Here is a 24585-nt window from a genome sequence, read left to right on the forward strand (position 1 = left end):
ATGGACTGTGATATAATTAAGATCCCTCCATCTCACCACAAACAGCACCCAAGCAGAGTGAAACTGGTTCGGAGCATATGGATGTTATTTAATCCTCACCAGAGCGCATCCTCTGCAAATGTCTCTCCGAACAAAGTTATTCTGAGCTCGCCACTGAAAGCAGAACCGGCTGATCACAGAGGAGCCTCGCGGACCTGAAGGCAATATTGGATCATCGGTGAAAGCAGGCTAATAAATCCACCAGGATGAAGACCAGCATGAAACGGGATTTCTTAGGAGGAGGATTTGTCTTTTTATAATGACGCCATGAACCCTCCATGATTCACCCAGACACAAAAATAGCTTATTTTTCATTTTTGAAATTCAACTAACAGAAATGCTTGTGTATATTTGTCCTGTTGTTCTTACTGCACATGGCCCAAGTAAAATCTCTTGAAACAAAACTGGAAAATAAGAGAATTCCATTGTAATTTCAAAAATTGGGAGTTTTTTGGTAGGGGGGTTAAGATGACTGGTGTCCCATAGCCATCAGCAATTTCTTAAGGACAATTACTCAGCTGGTGTCAAATATAGAAACCTAATCCCCCCTCTATTAATGAACCAGCATGACTTTATATACGTCCATCTTGTTTTCCTAAATTGTGTCCAGTCGCTTTAAAGAAAAAAAAGAAAAGGCCTCCACCAGACACAAGAGAGCTGATGCCAGTCGGCAGATCTGGAACTGAAAGATCTTCATCAATTGAAATACACCAATTTATATTATCATTCAGTGATGGACAGTGATGAAAATGATACAAGGTAGAATCAGACCAACAAGAGCTGTCAAATCATTAAAACTATGAATCAGATTAATCACAGAAGTAAACTTGTTTTTCATTAATGACAAACTGCCATGAGGATTAATTGCAAGTCAAATGTGGGCCCAGTAAATTCCAATTTCTCTTCTAACCTGAAGACAAAGTAAATAACAAAGTAAGTTCAGCCCGTACTCAATGATTCACACAGGTAATGTAGAAAACTCTCACTCGGCACAGCTACTCCAACAGGAAGGCTAGAGGCTGGCAAAATGATTAAGCTTCCCCCACAAAAAGCAACCTGTAAACATGGCATGAACAAAGGGCCACACTGCTTATTCAGCAATAAAACACATGTTGCCAATTGAAAATCATGGTTAATGTGTTTGCAGATCCACATAGGACCACATTCAGTTCATGTTTATTCCTGGGCAGAAAGCAAAAATGGCAGAATTTGAGGTAGAGGGAGAGAAAGTGACAGTGATTTAGGTCTCAGGGAGCGATCATCATACATCAGTGGGTTCACCTCTCTTGCCTTTGGGGAAGAGGTCTCTCCTCTCCCTCTCTGCTTTCATGCATCGCTTCCTCCCATCTAGGAAACAGACAGCATTTCTGGCTGGCTCCTCTCAGACGAGAGAGACTGGGGAGAAAAATCTGGTCGTCCCATCTGTCCCGACTTTACATGTGAACTGTGTTTAAGAAAAAAAAAGGAGGGGGGGGGGAGGGCAGTCTATTGACACTAGAAGGCTACAAAAAATGCAGATAGAGCTTGATAACAACCTTTGAAAGAGTGAAGTTGTGTATGAAATGGAGGGGGCATTAATGTGTTGACCCCACACACGCAGCAGTGCTCTCTGATAAAATCACTGCAAAATCAAATACCGGGGTGGGGTGCCTACCAACGCTGCCAAGGGTGGATGCTAGATAACTAATAATTACTCGGGGCTCACAGGGGATTTAATACTATTATTCAGTGAGGGTGGTGTTGACCCCATAATCAACACTTTATATTAGCCTCCCTTCCCTCACCTGTCAGCCCACTCAGCTCCGCTCTGACTTATCCTTTTGTATTTGCCGTTATCCCAAGTCTCCCATTACCAAGGCCTGGCTGGGTTAATAAGAGAACTGGAAACATCAGTGCTGACAGGCTGTCGACAATGGCTGAGGGACAATGAGGAAGGAAAAGACCTCTGGTGTTGTATTTTGCAAATGGGGGAGCGTTCAATCCCTGTGTTAATGGCCCTAACCCTGAGGGAACAGCTGTGGCACTGTAGCCCACGACAGGAGAGGCAACTGTGAGGGGCTTATGGCAGCCGCTAGGGGTAAAATCACAATTACTGCCAGCAACTTGTGTAACGCTCCATCGTAAAGCCCGCGATCCACGGTAGCTGGTGGCTGCTGCGAGCTTCTGTTTCAAAGGTGAAGTAAAACAGTCTAATGAACAGTTTCACTTAAAATCCTGCAGCGACTTCTTCAATTCACCAGACTCATTTCTGAGAGTTTTGCTTCCTCTCCTTCTGTCTGCTTCTGTGGATAGTCAAACCAAAGGCCTGTGTGAATACATATCCTTGCTCATATGTATATCCGGTGGCCCAGTTAGCTCAAAAAGTGCATTGGAAGCTGGCCCGAGTGCAGCTCTGAGGATAGCAGAGCGAAAAGAGGACAGTTTACGGGTAGCTGTTCCCTAAACAGTTTTAGTCGACTGTTGTGAGTCTTTGAATAAATTGATTTAATATGAGTTCCAAAATGGCTAAACTGGTGCACCAGTGTGGTAAACTTAACTTTGGGTCCTGGTTTGTCAGTGTAGGCCATCAATCCTCACTTTTAATGATTAGATCTTTAGATAATGGTAGAAGCGGTTACCCTAGAAGACTGAAAATTGGGGCATTGAAAAAGACTTATAATGAAACAAATGATAATTAATGATAATGAAACAAAAGGTAAATTGACCTGGAAAATGGTCAAGCATTGATTCTTCCTGTCGACAGAGCTGGAACTTCTCTTTTAAACATTCCTCTTTCTTGAGATAGAATATTAACATGATCAAATGAGGTAGTACACAATTCTTTTTCTTACTTTGTGTCTAATTTTCAGGGCACAAACCACCTGAAAAAAAGGGACGGCAAAGCCAATGATCCTTCGTGACTGCCAGTAAGACAACAACTGTACAATAGACAGAAAGAACCATTTACTTGGACCACGCGATAAGAGGTCGAAAGGCAAAGGCACAGGAGCAGTTTACCATTTGGTCGTGATAAAGAATCGGCACACAGAATGGCAGTAATCCCTCCTGGATTTACACAATCTGCCCCTCGCTTATCTCGCTACAGTAGCTGAGAAAGATTTTGACTGCACGCACACCTAGTACGTGATCGGAGCTTAAATTGGATCAGACGTAACGAGAGCACTCAACAGCCTCCTCTGATGAAGATCTGGGCTTCGCTATGAAGACAACGGAGCGATCATCCATTTGAAATCACAGCGGCTTCCTTCATCAGCTGATGGGGTAGACTGGTGCTCTGCGATACGGCTCATCTAATTATTGCACCACTTCCAAAAAAACCCCCGAGGCATTTAAAGACGATCCGTCTGCGTACTAATGTGTTACCATTTATAACATTACATTTAGTTCTGAGCTCTAAAACCAATATGTGTTTTAAAGTTTAAGGCTGCTTGCAAAAGAAAACAACATCGACGGGTCGATGCTGGAGTGCACTTTGGATCCTGAACTCATTACAATTCTACCAGTGAATGCCTGACCCCAATCCACAAAATAGATTTATGTATAAAAAAAACCCGCTAAATATTGAGCATGTTGCTCACACCGGGTGTGTGTTCTGTCGTGTGGTTACACTGTATACACACACCAAGCCCTCTAAATATTACAGAGGCACGAGAGGAGGCTCTCAAGAAGGCTCCGTCTCAGGAGAGATTAAAAAAAAAGGTTTTAGAATCACTGATACATCATCTGACAGTAACCACTGGAGAAACAAGGTAGCCGGAAGCCAGAAACAAATGCATTGTGCGTGTCTCTGTGCATGACTGGGCACTTATAGGGTCGAAAATACAAGTGCCCTTCTGCACAACAGTGTGAGTGAATACAAATGATTTTCTTTGCAGTTTGCTCCTAATTTCGTCACTTCCACACTGATAATTAAATGCCAGCAGGGTAATCTAGCAGGGATTTCATTTGCTCTATAAAGATAGAGGAAATGATATTCTGGAAGCCTCCTTGGCGGAGTTGGAGGTGAACGCGGACTGAAAAAATATTGATTTCACTCTAATCTGCCTTCAGGTGTCACGAGAAAAATGCTGAGTAGCAGAACTAGCGAGCTAGCATTTCACATGAATTCATTGCTTGGATGCAGATGAGCATTGATCGGACGCCGCGGGCAGGATGAGGAGACGTAGTGATTCTTCACACAGAAGGTTGACCTGGGTGACACCTCCGCTGCCGGTAGGAACGTTCTGTGTTCCACAAATTGAAATAAAGTGGCACAGTTCTGCTGCACCGGAAAAGGGAACAGAGCAGTAAATGGAAACATTCTCGCAGAGATATGTGTCAGGAGACTGCAGTCGGAAAGCTGGGGGAGAGAAATCGCAGAGCCTTGTTCGTCTGATTTATTGACCTGCAGGCACACTGACTCCTCACAGGCACAACTGGAATGTAGGCAGACGAAAGGCCCTTCACTCATTCTCATTCTCTGGCAGAAATTTTGGCAGATCAGTCGTGTTGCGCTGTGGTCCAATTAACAACTGTTTCATGATGAGATGCAAAACCTTGCTCAGCTGCCTGGAAAAACATGAGCACAGCCGAAAGTGAACCTTTGTTCATGAGGCGGGAAATGTACATGTGATATATTCTTAATTTCATTTCAGCTACGTAAGCACATTGACGCCGTTGTTGACATGTGGGGAGTGAATGATGTGGGACGCAGCCATTACAAAGATTTCTGCCTTTGTGTACAGAAGTAATGACGCTCATCTGTTCTGTCTGTTGCAAAGTCATCTGGCTTACATTTACGAAAATAAGAGTTGTTTTGAAAAGAGAGAAAAGACGCAATAGAAATGGAGCAGGGTGGGAAAAACTGAATGATTGAACACACCGGTGGTTAATAATTCCTGTCCAGAACATGTATTGTTTTATCTCCCGTTGTCAGATTGTTCACTGCAAGTCAAATGTGGCCGAGTTAACAGCAAAAAGAAACCTTTATCAATAAGACCTGTGCGCTATGCTAGTTTACAGTGTGAAACACCATGCGCCTAATGTTTTACTCATGGAATGCTGTTGCAACTAAGGATTATTTTATTGCAGCCTCCAGCAACAACACGTCTTAGGCTATAACTGCCCTCTCATAGAGCCAACGATTCAACGTCAAGCCTTCACCAATGAATGCTGAAAGACGGGCTGAGTGTCCTTCAAGCTCCATCTGCCCACTGCACTCAATGGAAAACCTCATACCTCCAGCTCCCTGCTGAACGATTCACCTGACCCCAGAGCGAAGCATACCAAACAAGTATCCCAAGTTGATCTGCAACAAGAGCTAATGAGCACGGGAACGCCATGTAGCACGACTGGGAAAATCGAAGCAGGCAGAGACAGAAAAAGAGAGAGAGAGACCGAGAGAGAGAGGAAGATGGTTAAATTAGGCTCATCTCCCCTGATGGTCTGCTGGACAAAGGCAGGCAGATGGAGATATTGACTAGACGAGTCAGAAATTGAGGCCCAGTGGCCCATATACCTTTAAATTTTGATAGAAATTGCAAATCTTTTGGAATAATATTCTCCGGGGCTAATCTATCTAATAGATATTAAATTAAACATTTCACAGTTTTAGTGTTTGATGATGGATGATCCCGAAGACAGAGTCGCACATCGATTATCGCCATCGCATCGCAGATGCGGTCATAAAAACGTCGATGGACGTGGTAGATGACGTCGGTGCTCCCTCCAAAGCCAATTAAAACGCCAGCCTTTCATGTTCAGATGTTGGAATTGAATGCATATGACACCGCGGCGTCTGCCGCTTGTTTGATCCTAGCCCAAGAGCACACTCAACTCTCATCTGTTGTCTTGCCCTGATCCTTGCCTCAGCAAGCACTGAGTGATGGAGTTCAGATGCGTCGGAGGGTGTGGAAGAACAACAAACAGAAGGTGTATTACTATACATGCCTTTCTGTCAGGTAACATGAACGGTTTGAGAACCAGTGCGCGGCAGGACGAAATGTGACCACGCTGCTGATCGAGACGCTCTTGGAAAGAGGAGCAAATTCTACTTGATCTGCCGCAGACCTGTATCGCAGCTAGAGACTATATATAGCCGTAATGTCTGTAGCACAAAATAAGGGCACATATGATGCGTGGGCAGTGAAATGCAGTGGTTAAAATCAATAAGGAAGCTAATCCGTTGCCTCACACCAAATGATTTATAAATACTGCAGCAATTCCTGTGTGAGATCAAGAATTCATGAATGCAAGATGCATATGGTTAGCCCTCTGCTAACAAAGCAGCGGTTTTCATACAACAAGCATTCACTGTTAGGGCAAGGCTGCTGAGCGGACACTTCTGAATATGAATATCACATGAGGCTTCATCTTGCTATATAGCATGGTGATGGTGTCCTTCCTTTCTCACACTAGTGAGACTGTGTGCAGGTGCTTGAGGGTTTAGCTTCCTGGCGCAACATTTTTAGCTCCTTTTTAACAATTTTTGTGTCTTTAAAACATACTGATCATTGCCAGACTCCATGTGAATGAGTGTAGAATGCATTACATATTGACTAAAAGGGATTAAACGAGGAGGAGGGAGTGCTCTGGAATAATATGGTAGAACCTTTGATCCGAGTGTATCTCAGAACACTGACTCATCACCTCATCCAGCAAGTCATACAGCCTCATCGAACGGGATCTCCACCCCGCTGAACAGCCAACAGCACAGAGGCCAACCGGCTCGAGTGTTTGTTGGCTTCAGCGCGGAGCTGTCCGAAGGCACTCCAATCTCAGTCCTGTCCGCATCACCCAATACAGCTCTAATCTACTTCATGCTCCCTCTCCAGCTCAGACTCATCTAATCCCACATAAGAAAGAAGAACCAGATGGCCACGAAAGGGGAGCATGTGTGTGTACAAAGATACCTAGAGTGGCTGATGTTGTTTAGCCCATGTGTTATGTGGCGTGTGGGTGGTGAACACACTTTCGTGGAGGCCTGTATCTGTGTGTGGGGCAAGACCTCAGCAGTACCTGATGCTGAGTTCCTGCTGTGCGCCGTTTCCCCTTCTGTCCTCATGGTAATGAAATGTGAGACCTCTAACATTAACCCTGAGTGCCATTTCCCAGAGGGTCACAGGCTAAGGAAGACTCATCCCAGCACACAGTCAAGATGCAGCATGCTTCCCACCTTTCCGTCTGCAGGGAACTCAGTGGTGTGACAGTGATTACTGAATTCTTTATTCCCAGGTTGTCTATCACACAGCACCGGTGTTTGGTGATCAGCTGCACTCAGCATCCAGTTCAAGTCTACATGGCTCCAAGCACGCTTTCACCGATGAAAATTTCTTTACTCTCAGGCTCACTGCACATCCTTGTTGTTAATATTACCATGGAGACCGACGAGCAAGGGCTCCAGTGATGCTAAACCAGGGTGGGCTGTAACTTCAGGGCTCCCACAAGGCTGACTGTCTTTTAGAAAATAGAACAGCTTAAAGTGAAAACTAGGTGCTTTTACTAACTTGACTTCAACTGTGACATTACTCGGGACATTTGCCCATCCCGGTTTTGTTGGCTGGACTGTCCAACAAGTATGACACAATGTAACACTAACATTTCCACTAAATCAGACAAGCTTAGAGGCTTGTATGTAATGCAATCATTTCCATCACAGTGAATTAGTGGGGTAATGTGCCTTTACTATGTTGCGATGCTTTGATGTGCCACTTCTCCCATGGTCAACTGTAACACGCTGCCTGGACTACACTGGAAACTCAGGATTAATGCATCTGACAACTTTCTAATGAGGCAAACATTTAAACTGAAGTAAAGTACACACTCCAGAACCCCGTGAGATATTTATGTGTCATTGGCAATCACTCCCGCCATAGCCTGATTACCTCAGTGGACGCTGTAATGATATGGATGAAATGCAGATATAGCTCTGAGGTTCTTTAGGATTGCGCCTGGATGCCGGCACCGAAGTGGACAACGGCTGTTTTTGAGGGATACATGCGCATTTGTGTTTGTCCAATGCTAATGCCCACTCTGTTGCCCCAGTTAACAGGGCTCCCATCCCAGTGACTCAGTGGAATCCCGAGAGTTGGGATGTTTTTACGCCTCACGCTTGGCTTCATCCGCACAAAGACGTGGCCTCATAACCCATAAGCTCTTTAATCCGATCTGTAAACATTCAAAGCATGCCTAATTTCTTTCATAAACAAATACACCCAGAACGTCCCGAAACACGCTGGCCAGATTGTGATAGGTGACATCTCCTCTTGAGCAAATCTGGCACGGAGACCATGATCATGTTCCCTTGTTAATGTAATTACAGACAAGGACAATTACAGTTGATTCCCACTTTTAAATATGCAGACTGCACCAAATAGCCTCACATGGCAGATTAAAACTGCACTATTTTTCATCATTATAAGATCCTCTTAAAAGTGAATGAATGTCATTCAAGGAGGAAAAAAAGGTTCACGTAAATGAGCTTAGCTCCAGAATCACTTCAAATCATCTGCTTGTATCAGTTCATGAGGACAGGGTCAATGCACAACAGCCACATTAGAATCAGTGATCCATCTGCATTTCACTTTGACGAAATGAACCCCCCAATGGACCCCCCTTGATCCACCAGAGGTTCTGTGTAATGCCGCTGACTTAGTCCTGACAGCCAGGAGTAGCATCATGCATACAGATATTTACCTCATATTCAGAAATCACTCTTGCAAAATTACATGCGTTTCCCACTTTTTCCCTCATTAAAATCATTTCACACTCAGCACACACAGCTTTAACACACAAAGAGGAGAAAATCTGTTAAAAATATTGGGGCACTTACCCAGAAGATGAGGTTGAATGTGAACATCATGTACTTCAAGCAGCAAAGGCAGCCTCTTACCATGTTGCACTTTTTGAATTCTAAAAGGAACACAAAGGATAAATCCAGGTAAAAGACCACGTATTTGCTGCCTTTAGGGGAGCTGTACTTGCTGCCGCTCTTGTCCCCTGTGCTTGCGTCGGCAGCTGCTCCAGTCTGCCCCTGCTGTGCGTTTTTGCGTGGCCCCGTGGAGCCGTAGAATGCGCCGGCGGTGAAGCCGCGGCCGCCGAACGGGCGGCCAGACGTCGAGGCTTGAGCGAAATCTGAATCGCGGCTATCTACGGAGGGGCTGCGGTGAATGGCTGACTCCTCACTGCTGGACTTCTCCATGCTCTGAAGCTGCGGCTGCTGGTGAAGGGCTCCTCGATGCACAGTCTACCATAGTCTCAGAGATGACAGAACGAGGCAAGTCTCCCTCCAAATCTACGCCGCTTTGCAGGCAAAAGAAGACGTAACTGTTTCAGAGGAAGGCGACCACACAGAGCATCAATCAAGTGAGAAAGTCATCATTAGAGATGAAGATGGGATGACACAGTTCAAACACCTCCACTGGACCTAAATGTCTCCGGTTACTGTCTCGCTGTGATGATCCTGAAGTAGTAGCGTCCTATAAGGAGCATGACTCTCACCTCCCCACAGGAAGAAGTTATTCTACTCTTTATCACTTCCCTGCAGCGTGATGGTGCTCTGCCAGGTAGCTCCAGAGGGAAGAAGAGCCCAGTAAGATCTCAGATGCTCCAGTTTCACAAACCTCTTTCTGACTGGGCAACTTTTTTCTCCCTGTCTCCTCTTTCCACCACTCTGCTCCTTCTCTTGGTGTAACACGCTCTGATGCACTCACTTCCCCGCACAGGGCTCAACGTTCAGCAGCGCCGTCATCCGCCTCTGCCTGTCCTCTGCTCGCCGAAGAGCAGCGCTTGTCACTGATGCGCTGCTGTCAGAAGACGCAAATAACAGGCATTCCCTGTCTCGCAACAAGAGACTGCCTTCATCCCCTAACTGTCTCCCTATCCTCCCTCCCCCTCTCTCTCTCTCTTGCTCTCTCCATCTCCCAGCCCCTCCTAACTGCTGAGCAAACAGCCAATACAGCAGCAGCAGGGCCAGGCTCCTCCTCTCCACTCCCTGGGTCTCCAATAAGCCCACCACTGTGTTTGCTTTGACTACATTAATTCAGCAGTTTCATTTTTGTGGGAATTCACAGATGAACTTGCTTAGCACACACAACGTCCACCCTCCAAAGTCCAGAATGTGTGCAAAAAAGGCTGCCACATTAGGAGACACATTAGGCTGGAAATTATATGATTGCCTAATTGATTTTTGCTGCAATGGGCTCAAAACATCTACGGGTTACAAATGATTGTCCCAGTTTTAACCCATGCCATATGCGTATTGCAACAGCGTATTTAAGCATGGCTGCAGATTCCAGCGCGGATATATATAACAGGATGCAAAACAGGCTCCAACAACCACAACCAAGTAAATGAAGGGTTAAAAAATGCCAACGCCAACGTAAAGTAGCAGCAAAGTACTCTCATCCAATATGCTAGATCAAAGCAGCAACAAACCCATAAAACAAAATGTTTGAAATTAATTTTCCTAAATTAAATGGTACTTAAAGTATATTTGAGTCATGAGGATTCGACTGCCATGCTCCAATCCCCACCAACCCCCCCCCCCCCCCTCCCCCCCCCCACACACACACACACACACACACACACACACACACACATTAACTGCATTAAAAACACACACAAAAAAAGAAGGTAATCAACACGCATCGACCATCTACTCCCTACCTTCGCAAATCTCTCAATCCAACCTCCTCACCACAGATTGCTGAGTCAACCGGTAGTAGTTTTAATGGGAGGGGCGGGTCAGACAGTGGTGGTTTGGGGCAAAAGCTGCTTCTAAAACATCACTGGCCTCAATCTCAATAGCGCAATTTGATTGTAACAGGTGGGTTTCAAACCCATACAGGGCAATCGCTTAATTTTAAAGAAAATATGCCAAATTTAATACTTTGATTGTGATCCAACCTTTGTAGGTCGATTAACATTAGTTAATCTACACTACTACAGACCCAAATGCATTTGTTTTGAACAAATAAAATGGTTTTTGGGGTTGAGTTACTCTTTAAAGAAACCCAAAGGAATAAAACAGAGGGATCTCGGGCAATATTAAGGGAAGCTTAAAAGATCAGGTGGCCTTCACTGGAGAGATGAGATGATTGGATTATGAAGTGTCAGTGACAGCACCACGCAGGGACTTAGGAACGCTGCTGCTGCTATTTGTTGTTCATCATTACACCATCCTCATCTGTGGTACTGGAGCAGCATTGGGATTTGACAGTGATCTGATGTATGACACCATCAGAAGCATGATTATGGGCTTTTATTTGCTGAAAACTCTTATAGAACCATAGCTGAGATTGACTGACAGCTCACGGCGGTACAGACCGGAGGCCTTCATATGCAGCTCCCTGTGAGCACGGCCAACAGAATTTTGATCCTTCACGATTAATTTGTTAAATGCTTTAGCTCTACCAGTGGATAAAATACAGAACGGCCGAGGAAAGTATACGCTCTATAGCCTGTTTTCCACCAAACTTGTTTTATTCATGCAGGAGTTTCCAAAACCTTAAAAACCTTTGTCGCCAAAGCTACCTTGGAGGAACAATTTTCCTCCAACGTCAAACATTCCTTGAAGAAACCACCCTAGTCAGGGCTGGACTTTTTAGAACCCCCAGAACTCTTAAGTGCCAGGGCTAATGCAGAAGAATGTCCAGTGTTCCACACTTCTATTTTGTGTTTAAGCAGGTATTTTTGTTACAAGAATTTCTTTGTGTTTTGATTACCAGGACAGAAACACTCAATGGGAAGTGGACTGATGAGGTGGTCCGAGATCTTTTGAACGTTTTTGCTGAATTCAAGCTAAAACAAACTCAAGAAAAGAAAGTTGGCGCAAGATAACAAGATCTTTCTAGATGTGCCACAGCCCAGTCAGCGTGAACAGAATACATTTTCTGAAACTTTCAGGTCTGGCAAAAATGTTTTACTAGGGTAAATAAATTTATGGAAATAAACGTTCCGTCTCCTTCATTTCACGAGTCTGAAGCCAAGTTTGCGAGTAATGGTTAGGTTGTGGCTCAGGGTCCAGATGGAAGCAGAGGTCCAACAGAACGTTCTTGAATGTAAATCGCAGAATATCCAAGAGACAGAGAAGAAAATCCATCCTTCTGTTGACCCACTACTTTAGAATACTTTTAGAATCACTGACTACCTTAAGGACATAAAGGGTTGCGTTCACAATCCACAAGTCCTTTGAATACGAAAATGTTTCACAGTTGAGATAATTGTGTAAACCTTAATAGTTTTGTGTAAGTTTGAGTGTGTTAGTTCTCATTATCCAGAACAGTAGCAATTCTTATAATGTTTTTTTAATTTATTTTTATGTACCACAATGTCAACTTTAGACTATTTTTTAGAAACTACCAAAACCCTGAGGACACAAAGACTCAGTCTTAAACATGTCATCATCAATCCTTTGAATGAAGCTCTAAATTGTGACAACAGCCACCCACAAACAACATGGTTTAAATAGGATCCCTTTATGATAATCTATAGAATGCCGCAGGACTCATTTGAGAATGTTAGATTGAGCCCGGTGGCCTCTAACTCCGTATTCATCACAATCATTATTGGTGCCACTCTCTCAGAGTTGTGCACACTTATCAGCACTCAGTGGGACTCTCACTGATTTATCAAGGGGCCTGAAAGACACATTTCTGGCTGTGTACTGCGGAGGAGTGTGCATATCCATCGACTCCGAGCAGCGGGAACAGGGGTACCTGCGTTAGTCCGAGAGCCTCCAGAGAAAGAAATGGAAAATTGGTGTGAAAACGCGGTGCAGAGGGAGTTGGGGCTTGGAGCTGATTTACAGAACATGCAGAGGATGATCGTAGCAGGGATCCGGAGCTGGGGTGCTGGACCTGGTTCAGTTACAGGAATCTCTATGAAGCTGAGTAAGCCTGGCAGCTGTTTTAGTGGGATATATATACGGTCCACGACTCGGTTCCCCAGATAAATGCTCATACACACACACACACACACACACACACACACACAAAGAGACTTCTTATGTGGTTCTTATGCGGTACATCGACAATGGGCTGAATGAAAAGCTTTATGATAACAGCAAGCAGCATTCAGCTTCTGTCTTTTTATCCACTTATGGTCCTCCGCAATAAAACCATTCAATAAAAAAATGATCATTGCAGAACCTCTCCAGCTCAAATCGGTTCTTTCAATTCTCCCATCGCTCCCTAACTAAATGAAATCCCCCGCATTGTGCTGACAAACAATAACATCCAATATCTGACAAATCGCCCCCGTTATCACGCCTGCGGGAGATGGAAGCCCGAAGTGACTTGTAGCCACCTTCTATCTGGGTCAGGCCACACATCAGCGACAAGGAAAGGATTTATTTTTAGGAGAAAGAGTCTGCTTCAGATCTCCCCGCTTCTGTGTTTTCAAGCAGACAAACATAATCTAAAATGGAAAATGCAACAGGCAACTAAGAAAAACCAACTTGCACATTACCCAAAGCTTCTGCTACACACTTTGATGTTGATTCTCCACTTTTAAGCTAGCTAGTTATAAATTCAGTTAGTCATATGTTTACTGCGTAAAGTAATTTGAGAATTGCCCCGAAATCGCAAGAATTACTGAATTATCCTAAAGAACAGGTAAGGGATTAAAAGACTGTCTTTGACTGTATTGATCAATTAAGTTTTGAGATATTGTAAACTTTATTTAACAAGGACAAGTAACTATTAAAAAAAATTCACGTGACAAGGTAAAATTTTCCGTTTTAAAAAGAAAACTAACTTTATGCAGTATTCTGTTCAAAAGCAGATTCTCTGTCTGGCTTGTTTTGTTGACTCTGGGAGGGAGGTTCGGTTTGCTCACAACGCACATTTTTAGGGATGCATTTTAAAAAGGATGCTTTTGTTTTGGACTCGGATGTTTGCTGCTCCAGTGATTTTACTCCAACACCACAATATTTTTTTTTGTTATTATCTATACTGCATGAACTCTTTAGTTAGGAATAATTTGACGTTGTTCTTGACATTTTACAGACTCTGTGACAAATGTATCAATCACCAGGTTTATGGGATGTGAAATGATTACATTTGGCCGATCTTTTCCCTCTGAGAGCCATTTCCGCCCCCAAAATGTCACTGATGAAAGACCCCTGGCAGTGTCACGCAGAGCTGAGATGATTAAACATGGTGATTTACTGAAGGAACTATTGGGTCTGAAGGTGTGAGAGAGGAGATGAGAGAAAGAAAATGACTCTAAATGAGCGCTGACATTTCACCAACACTGAGCTCCTTCCTTTGGTTCTTCTGATGGTTGATTCAGCTTGCTACGTTCACCTCATTTTCTTTACATTTCATTTGAAATGGATAAGGAGGAAACAACATTTGAAAACAACTATTTTAGTCAGGATGAGCAAACACGTTCATGTCTGTTGCGAGGAAATTGCACTTTCTGGGCAGCAGCTCCATGGTGTTCACAGTACTACACTGTTACAGTGAAAGGAATAATGGCTGCACATCTTTCCCACGTGAGCGATGCACATGTTCAGACAGCAACACAAATCCCTGCATGTCATCGCCAAACTTTAACAATTAAAAGGCCAAACTAATCAAAGCCAGAAGACAAGGACGTGTTTACAGCTGTGCAAGGAAGCTGAAGTGGCAATGACATGCTGACCTTGTCTTTTCAGTGTGTTTTTGCTTCTTCTTTCCCTTCCACAACTCCCTGAATAGCACAATACCAGGTCTCGGGGCCACACTCCGGAAGGTCCTGATAATTTGTAACCCAAAAAAGTTTTAGATAAAAAAGTTTTATGAATCTAAACTCTCTGGAAGATCCAACTGTGATTACACATGTGATCACACCAGGTACAATATTATCTCATTACATCACACCACCACCGCACTTCCTCATGTTTCTTTCAAGGGAATAATAAATTACCCAGCTCCCTACCATCCCAGCTAACCCTAGCATAAACCCAATTCTAACCTCAACCTTAACCACCCATCTTTACCCTGAAATAATCCTTTGAAGTTGTAAGTCCCTGCCAAAATAACCCCACTTGGCAAAAATGTCCCCACATTGCTAGTAAAATGGGTATTTTGGTTTTCGATATGTAGCAAGTACACACACACATGTAAAAAGTGTATGTAAAATGCTTAACAAAATCCTTCTGTGTCAAATTAAGCCATCAGAGAACTCAAGACACCTTCAACCATCTACCTAATGTGGTCATGAGATCCCAGGTCTGGTACCATGCAGCGGCACCTCCGATCATGTGATCTTTATAACCCACTTGAGTTAAAGTCTCTCAAGAGAGTCTCTAGAGATTGCTGCACATGTGGGCTCCGCATGTGTTTTTAGAACAGACAGCCATTCAGATCAGAAAAACATGTGACTCCAATTGTAACTTCAGATACACTTATACCAGCACATGCTTTGCTCTTTTACCATTTGGTTGCTTTAGAAAAGCCCCAAAGGTCCAAAGAAGTCTTTGAGACCTGAGACGAATACACATCTGCACAAAATGAAAACGTCCTGCAGGGCTTTGAAAAAGACAGATGGACCGGTCTTCCTCACTAAAGTCAGACTATAGGTCCATTGGATTAATATTAGCATAAGGATCAGTGACTCTGGCTATTGTTTTTTTTTTTCAATTGCAGGTCAAAGGGCCGTTACATCAGCAGCACGACGACACGAAAGCCAGAATCACAAGGACATAAATCACGACTGACGCTGTCTGTGTTCTGGCAGCATTGATCAAAAAAGGGGCTAAGTGCACCGACATCCATGGCTTATTTAATATTCATGAGAACCATAACTAATATAAATAGATGAAGCATCAGCAACACGCGTCTTATTCAGCTGATTGGGTATGCACGGCGTGCGATGCTAAACCCAGGCCTCGGCTATTGATTTACTGCCTCCATTTTAATTAGAATTAACAGTTTTATCTCTTCATTATACGGCTCGCCTGAAATCAACAGATTTGTGAGAGGATAAACATTACAGATGTAAGAATGTGGCTCTGCAGAATGGAACAGATGCAAAGTCTAAAAAGCAGCAGTATTTGTTCTTATTACGTGTCAATTCTAGTCACTTTTACAGTATAAATCTATTTTTTATTTCAGCCAATGAGAAAATATATCAAATTACTAACACTGAAGCATGTAAAGGCCACTAATATTGGACCCAAGAGAGACAAGACAGTGGTGTGTTATGAATGATGATGTATTCATTATTTTCAGCTTGACGCAAATTGAAAAGTGGAAGCGAGTCAGCTTGGAGTTCGTGGGTCAAGTCTTTCCAGCGGTCACTGAACCTCCTCCTGCTCTTGGGAAATGGTTCTAGTGCTGTGACGAAGGCCTGAACGATCAGAAGCAACCCCCCCACATCTTCCCCCGGGATTCTACATGTGGTTGGACAAATGCTCCGATTTCTGCAGCATTCACTTGCCCACCGTGACCCTGCAGTCGATAAGCAGAGCAGCGTGGCAAATTTCTCAAGGAACACTAAAGAAGCTGCTGACACGGAGCTTCGTCAATATTTCATTTGACTGTTGCTAAAAAGCAAACAAGGCGGGTGGGGAGAGATACAAGACACAAGAGTGAAGCTTAAGATAAATGTTATGGATTATGCACGTTAATGATGGATTAAAGGTACATAAAACACCCTGAAGGGATCTGGGAGCAAAAACACTACATCTGCTTGCACCTCGGACCTGTTGAACACAATCAGAGGGGCCAACACCCTATTTATGTCTTCTCACCATCTATTAATGTGGGACAAAAATCCTTCAGACAGGGCATATGGCGATCTTTTAATCAAGTTAGCTCCCATATTTGTCATGTTTAAGTCTGACAGTGAAGCTACAGTACGTCAGATCTGCTGGATCAAAAGAGGTTGTGCTGATTCCACTTGAGTTTTTAAATTTCCCATGTGTCCTCTTACACGTGGTCCGACCCCTGGAGCTAATACTGCCAATATGCACACACTCATCCATCAGTAGCTGCTGTCATCGCCATCCGGAGAGTCGGAGCAGCCGAGCGACAAATTTAAAGAGGGTAAAAGCTAAACCTCACTTTTACAGGAAGAGAAACAGCTTATTATGAGTTATTGTGTGTACAGAGAAAGAAACCAAATACCAGGATGAGATAAGCAAAGGTGCACAATATATCAGATTCGATCCGATACTCAATAAACACTGTATTGCCGATACCGATCTGATCCGAAACAGTTTGCTAAGCCTAATGCTATACAGTTACGGTTTTCACTTGAAAGTGGCTGATATTAAAGTTGTTAATACTCAAGCAGCTATATTTCACAGACAAATTACATTAAAAAAAAATCCCACATCCAAGCTGTTCCTTGATACAGTTTTATTCAAGAACTTGGCTTATGAAGCAAATAACTGGAGCCATTTGGAGGTACAGTCTTGGCATTTCTGGTCACCGGCCAGGCAAAGACAAAAACTAGACAAGCACGAGGGAGAGGGACCAAATCTAACACTAAACAATAACCACCACCAACATCAAAATGTCAGTTTGCTGCATTTACACTGGTTGTCAATTGCTGAGGTTAGTTTTTAAAGCAAGCTTTGAGATCTTTCACGCTAACGTAACTTGCCAAGCCTCCGCTAGCTGCCCATACTTCCATGGCCATGCTGCAGGCGCATCTGTCTGTTTTTACAAACAGCTTTGGCCCATGTTTCCTCCTTATTCAGCAATCCAATAATATTAAAAAGGCTAGTATCGGGGCCCGAGCCGATACTTTGGACAACAGTAAAACATACTCATTCATTTAAATCTTTTTTATGTTTTTCTACATTTCTTTCTCTTCTTTAGAACACTATTTTGCTCCATTTCAACTAATCTTCTTAGGCTAACATTTAACATTCAAAATACATCATTGTTGAGACTATTCTCTGTTCAACTGTTTTGAATAAAAATGAAATTGGATTGAGTCCAGGTTTCTCCGCACTTTTGCTTTGTGGCTTAAATTTGGGGTACTGCTGTTTGAAAGAGATGATATGCAGGCCTTTGAATATGATCATTTTTAAAGGTTACAAATTTTCAAATAAGTCAGCAACCATCTATATATGTATGCATGTATCGTTTCAAGCCAGTGGTATTTTAAAACAACATTGGAACATAAATACAATAAAAGACAGCAAAATATGGTAACTTCACTGAAACAGATTTAATTTGTGCGTTTCTGATTGGTGTTTATTGCAGGCATGTGCAGAAAGCACGTGGAGAACAATCCTGGAAAATCACATCACTGTTTACATCAGTTAATCCTAACCGTAACCTCAATATTCACAGTATTATTGTGTGCAGCTGTAATTAAACCTGCTCCCTTAGGCAGGAAAGGTTGGTTAAATGCAACACTCATTTGTTAAAAGTAGGATTACATGAAAAAAACAAACAAACAAACAAGACGACAGAAGCAGAAATTCAATTCAAAGCATTTCGGAGTAAAACCCAATAAGGAGATAAATCTGCTGGACAACAGTTAGTTAGTTAGTTAGTTAGTTAGTTAGTTAGTTAGTTAGTTAGTTAGTTAGTTAGTTAGTTAGTTAGTTAGTTAGTTAGTTAGTTAGTTAGTTAGTTAGTAGTTAGTTAGTTAGTTAGTTAGTTAGTTAGTGAGAGTGTCATCTCTCAGTGTCAAGGATTCTGGTTCGAGCACCTCGAGCACCACTCAACTTTAAGAAAATAGAAATGACCCCCCGAAACAGTATAATGGCAACTTTGGTTTCCCCTTTTGGTTCCCTTTGAAGTCCCCACCCACAGCAGTGCTACTCTCTGATTGGCTGATGGGAGTTGATCTAATTAACTGGCTTGTATTAAGCTCCACAATGCCCAGACTGGGTGATTTGCTCCACACTCCACATCATATATAGTAGCGTAACTTGGTAGATGTTAAATACATACATTTTTGTGAGAAACAGCCTCTGTGGCAGGCAACAGTATGAAAACAAGCCTTTGATTGGCATTTGGGCTTTTTCTCATTGCTAGCAGTCGTGGATCTGATCTTTCGCTAAAAGGGCGTGGCTGTTTTTTACTCCCTCTAAAACGTCATCACATTTAAACGTCATTAATTGTGTGCGTCAGAATATTGAGCTGTAATGAATGCGTAGCATAGACGTCAGCCTTGTTGTATGTTGCAAATTTGTCCATTTTGTAAAGTTTACAAGCTAATTGCAGGCTGAACAATGCTAACAAAGCTAATGCAGTGAAGATAATTCAAATTTGTGGCTACCCTGGAAAGATTGTATAAGACATTTGACTATTTTGTCGAATTTATTGCACATTTAAGTGGTGGAGTAACTCCCAAAGAATATGTTTAAAAACCTTTATTGAAAATTTTTTTTTGTTTGAAAATGATAGTTGTGTGTGTGAGTTCATGGCCATAAACCGGACTTTTAAACACTTCTATCTAATAGTGTTTTGAAGACAAGCAATAGGATGGGTTAACTACATAAACGTGGTCAGACCTTCCTTTTTAACTGTTCAAAAAAGATGTTGCAACATGTCTGCAACAATATTAGCTTTGTGTTCATCCTAACAGCTCAAAGTATAAATAATCTGAGACCATGTTGTCATTATATCTCTACATTTTAATTGTTTCATTGACCTGAAAAAACAAAACATCAACGGCATCGAGCAATTTAGCGGGATTTTCGGGCAGTGGAAAAGGGGCTTAAAAGATTTACAGTTGGCGAGCAACAAGTCACAAAACGACTTATCCCATTAATGATTATAATAACCAGGTCAATGTTGATGAAATTAGCCTCTCTCTGAGGGAGAGCATTAGCTTAGCTGTCAAGTCTTCTTAATTAAAATGCAGTCAGTCTCCTCAGAGTCTGAGCTTAAATTGACTCAAGCTACTTTTTTCTTCACCTTCTCACACGTTTCCTGCTCATGTCTCCCAGTTCTGCACATTTCCTTTGAGGAAAGATGATTATAAAATAACTCAATATTCCTCTGCACTCCGTGTCACACTTTTGGCGGCCTGCCAGTGGAACTAAATTGCCTGCAGATTGTATAAACGAAAAAAATGAATTTAAAGATCAGCGCAAATCCAAAACATAATGCAGGAGGCAACAGCAATTAATGCACGACATTAATTGAACAGTATTTATTGTGTGCCTTTATCTGTAAAAAATACACAATGTAAATGAGGAGGGGAAAGGACTGTGTTTTTGCAGGGACAATTTTAAATAAATTGGGATGATGTGAATGATTTTAAATAGATTCTAACAAGATCTAGCAATGACATGCCCCAAAAACTTCAGAGGCAGCAGGGACAGTAAGCAGGAATTGTGAGCTACTCAATCAGCTATACCGCTTGAGAAGCAGCTAATTCACAAACTTGTACACAGAAAAACAGGAAAACATTTGCTTTAATATTTAAGAGAAGCATATTACACTCAACATTCCATCTGGTTTTATGTAGTGTGAATTTGAACCAGATTTGAATCCCAAACAGTTTTAAACATTGTTTATTAAAATGGGAATAATTTCAAGGGTTGGACTGGAATTTTGAAGTGCTGCGGCAGAGGTATAGCATAAAAGAGGGAACTTAGTTGCCTTCTCCTGGTGCATCGATGCGTTCTTACTCGAACCACCTGTGTCACCGCCCCATCCACACCACACCAGTATTGTCCTCGTAAGCATTTGTGAACTGTGCTACATGACCCCTCTTGCAGAATCAGGCAGGTTAGGAGCAAGATTCTGCTGCAGACTGACAGAGAACCTCATATTCTCTCTTTGTATGCTCATTTCTTCCCCATCTCGCAGTATCCAGCCACTGTATATTTTATGCAGTCATGTCTCCAGATGCCCCAAACAACTACATACGCTTAGATTTATGCATGCGCTCTCCCTCCTGAGTCTCTATCACTAACTGACCTTCAGTTGGGCGAGAGAAGAGCCATGGAGATTGTTTTTTTTCCACATATAAACATAATCTACATACTGAGCTCCCTGTTAGTGGAGTCAATTTCTGATACCATTATACAAGTCGAGCTCCAGGCTCTGCCTGAAAAGTGTCTACCCATATTTCTGTGAAGCCACATTATTTCTCTCGGGACCCTCGGCAAAAGATCAGATAGCGTCATTGCATCTGCCCAATCGTGCAGTGACCCAGGCAGTCCTTTAGAGGGAGCCTAAACTTGTGAGCTAGCTCACATGCTAACCCGGAATCAAACCCAGAGCCTTTGGAGGAGTATGTGCAATTTTTTGTGTGTGTGTCTTAAGAGATATCAAGTGGCTGCAACACAGTGTGTTAAGAGAGAGCAGCTCTTCTTTCAACCCTGCATGGAGTCCTGCCCCTCTCTAGCTTTCTTCCCAGCCTGAGCCTACATTTTAAATAATGAGTGGCTAATGCTAGATTACGACAGATGGATTAGAACTTTTTATTTCCAGGCTGTGCAGGACCTTTCTGAACCATCCAGATTCCCCTTAATGAGGCCACTGCACTGTGTGTAGTAATTCAGTCATCTTCATTTCACCTCAGGCTTCACACACACACACACACACACACACACACACACCACACACACACACACAAACTGTGACTCATGCCTTTTTACAGAGACAGGAGAACACTTTTTGGTTTTAGTCCCACTCCCCTCTCTGCAGCGCCGTGCTGTGTCTATATTAATATTCATACTACCTGCTATTCTATACTGCAGTTCATTATGTTCATCTCTTTTGTAACTCAAGGTGACTGCAGAGGCAGGAGAAAGTTCAAATTAAGATTTTGCCATGATGTCTGGTATGATATTGTTTTCCCGATCTTCCTGCCGCTCTGCAGGGCTAAATAAAATTAAGTCTACTGTAAACAATAAGGCTGCATATTTTATGACTCCCTAAACACTCAGGTCAGTGGCGTGAAAATGGCAGACGGTAAAGTAAGTGTTGCTGCCACAGTTTCAACAGGAAGTGGCGAGAGGAGGATCGTGAAGCTGACAAATCCAGACCTGGAGTGTTAACAAAGGAGAGGGCATTAAACACACCTTCGGGGGCAGAAGTGGGGGCTCGTGGTTGGGGGTCATGTGACTCCCTAGCTCTCCAGTAAGACAATAATGCAAATTTCTCATTACAATGTGGAGGGCTTTAGCGTCCAACCCTTTGACCTCTACGGCATTTTGTCCTATTTGTCCATTATGAGTTGTGGAAGCCCTGTGAGGGAGAAGCAATGAGCAGATGGATGGATGAGAGTGAGTGAGTGAGTGAGTGAGTGAGTGAGTGAGTGAGTGAGTGACGGTTACGTGACGTCCCTCTAAGTCCAGATAATCACCACATTTCTGCTGCTTTTTCAAGAGGTAACTGTATTTTTAAAGATAGCTGCGGGGGGGGGGGGGGGGGGGGGGGTTGGTTATTCTGATCAGAGAGAGATAAACTTGGTAATAGGAATAGAATATGTCACAATTTCTACAAAAAACTGTTACAATTACAAAATAATGGCAGAGGACCTGGAATTAAATAATAAATGGATTTATCTTTGACTGTTTACTCAGTGCAGATTCAGCCTGCTGATACTATAATGATGTTTTTAATGCATGCAGGGCACCATGGTTGTAGAATGCTAACACTTTCTCACTCTAGCGTCAGCTTACAAGTGATAGTACGATAATATCATTATCACGGCATGCTACAGGCTATAGACTAGGTAAAGTTGTTGGGGCTACACCCTGACGAGTTGAGGCATCAAAAATTCATAAACACTGGCTCTGCATGTCATTCCTGATATGGCACTACATCATGAAATGCATCCTATACTCACAACACAAAGTTTTAATTACTACAAAACAGACATATGCTAAAACTCATTTTTTTTCACCCTCATTTTTTAATCATGTATAAAGGTGGAGTATTTACCACCACTTCTTTGAAGCAACTATTTCCCAGCAATCTTCATTTTCTCACAAAGTGGGACTAAAACCAGGTTTAAATCGAATCACCGCTTTATTATGAGGTGAGAAATGTACATAACTGTGCTTTACAAGTGTGGATCCAAGAGAATTTCAGGTGATTCTGATGAGTCCTTACATAGATGACATCATCTAAACGGTGTACGGTAAAGTAAATGCAGTATAACACTCTACATCAAATATAAAATCATATGTTCCACATCATCTTTCTTGCTGTTGCGGCTACAGAACTGATATCTGATGCCTCTGAGGTTTCAACCTTTAAAGCCGGATGAGCTAAAGTGATCACAGCAAACTAAGAGGGATCAGAGTACAAGTGTCATCTGCGGAGAAGAGCTCCAGGCCACACAGGAGGATTAATGTGTGGGCCTGAGCTGTGAGCACTCTGGAATATGTCCCCCCGATAAGGGGAATCAGAGTGTAGCACAGCATTTCCACGGAGCCAAATAGAGCCGTGATTAGAGCAGGGACAAGAGCTCCTGCCAGGATCTTCACTGATCTGGCTCCTCTTACACCGACCCTGTTTCAGGTCCCTGTTATGAGGCTGAAATCCTAATTTGAAACCCTCCAAAAAAGAAAAACAAGATGTACAATGCGAATTTTCGACCCTGTGAACTTCCTGGTATCTCCGCCCGCAGGGCATTGCAGCTGCTGCATTATGGGTATTTTTTCCAAGAAGGAGACATATGGTTGTCACGCATGAAAGGACTGCTTAATATTGCAACGTGCCATGTCGATCTAGACAGTTAAGTGCTTTACCCAAAAGTCCACAAAGACAAAAGGGAGAATGTTTTTTTCCCATCTCTGAATTCTTTATGACACCATCTTGAATGTGGCTGAGGACCACGTGTTGTCCCTCAGTCAACAGGGCAGGAGAGACCAAGCAGTGCCTGGAGGTTGAAGGCTTTCTGCTGGATTTTATTCCTCATGTTCTGTTTAAGTAGATACACGGCGCTCCAGTGACGAAGAGGACTTCCTTTCATATTCACCATCTAAAACGTCATCCGGGGGCAGAGAATATGAATTATGGTGACCTCTTGAGGAGCTCTACTGTTATCCATCTTTCATTTAATCTTATGCAAAGTGTGCAGAGCCTAGGACATGAAATTTGCCCCCTCTTCATCTCCTCATAGTCGGAGTTCAGTAAAATTGTCGCCTCTGTGTCAGTTTGCGTAAAGTGTAGCAGTTACATACATTTGGAATTAGCCTCGCTAGCTGAAATATATTGAAAATATTCATTAAATTGTCACTGCGCCATCCTGTGTTTTATAGGTGTATCGTATTTTTAATAGACTCTATTATTATTTCTTTTCTTTGAGGTTATATAACACCCTCACCCCGCCATCCGATAATTGATGTCCAGCATGGTTGTCTCGGGAATATCTGTGCTCTAGTAATATGTCCTTGCCTGCCCTCCTCAACAGTCCCATTAAAGTTAATAAATCAATTTATAATGCCAATTTTGATGTCGACAGCACTATAGGAATTTGGAAACAGATCCAATACCACATAAAAGCGTTGAGGGGTTATTTGGATACTCCTATTTGTGAGACTCATTCCTTTGTTCCAAGCCTTATAGGGGCAATAATCAATTTTTTTTTCACTGCTAGATTCGCACTGTCAGGACTTCCCCGTTGAGGCCAAGGATGGGTCTTGGC

At 42.8% G+C, this 24585-nt stretch overlaps 1 protein-coding gene across 5 annotated transcripts in view; it reads right to left on the reverse strand.

Annotated features, from left to right (window-relative positions):
- tspan9a (tetraspanin 9a) overlaps window positions 1-24585 on the reverse strand; it is a 134617-nt gene that overhangs the window by 47637 nt on the left and 62395 nt on the right. For 2 of the 5 annotated variants that reach the window (XM_057050965.1, XM_057050964.1), the window contains one exon: window positions 8849-8928. In XM_057050965.1, the coding sequence (XP_056906945.1) occupies window positions 8849-8911 (63 nt within the window). In that variant the 5' untranslated portion in view covers window positions 8912-8928. Of the gene's footprint in view, window positions 1-8848; window positions 9893-24585 lie in introns of those variants that run through there. The other 3 variants (XM_057050966.1, XM_057050962.1, XM_057050963.1) reach the window with 3 other exon arrangements.

This window comes from Takifugu flavidus, chromosome 13 (genome assembly GCF_003711565.1).
Source record: "Takifugu flavidus isolate HTHZ2018 chromosome 13, ASM371156v2, whole genome shotgun sequence".
Lineage (NCBI taxonomy): Eukaryota > Metazoa > Chordata > Actinopteri > Tetraodontiformes > Tetraodontidae > Takifugu > Takifugu flavidus.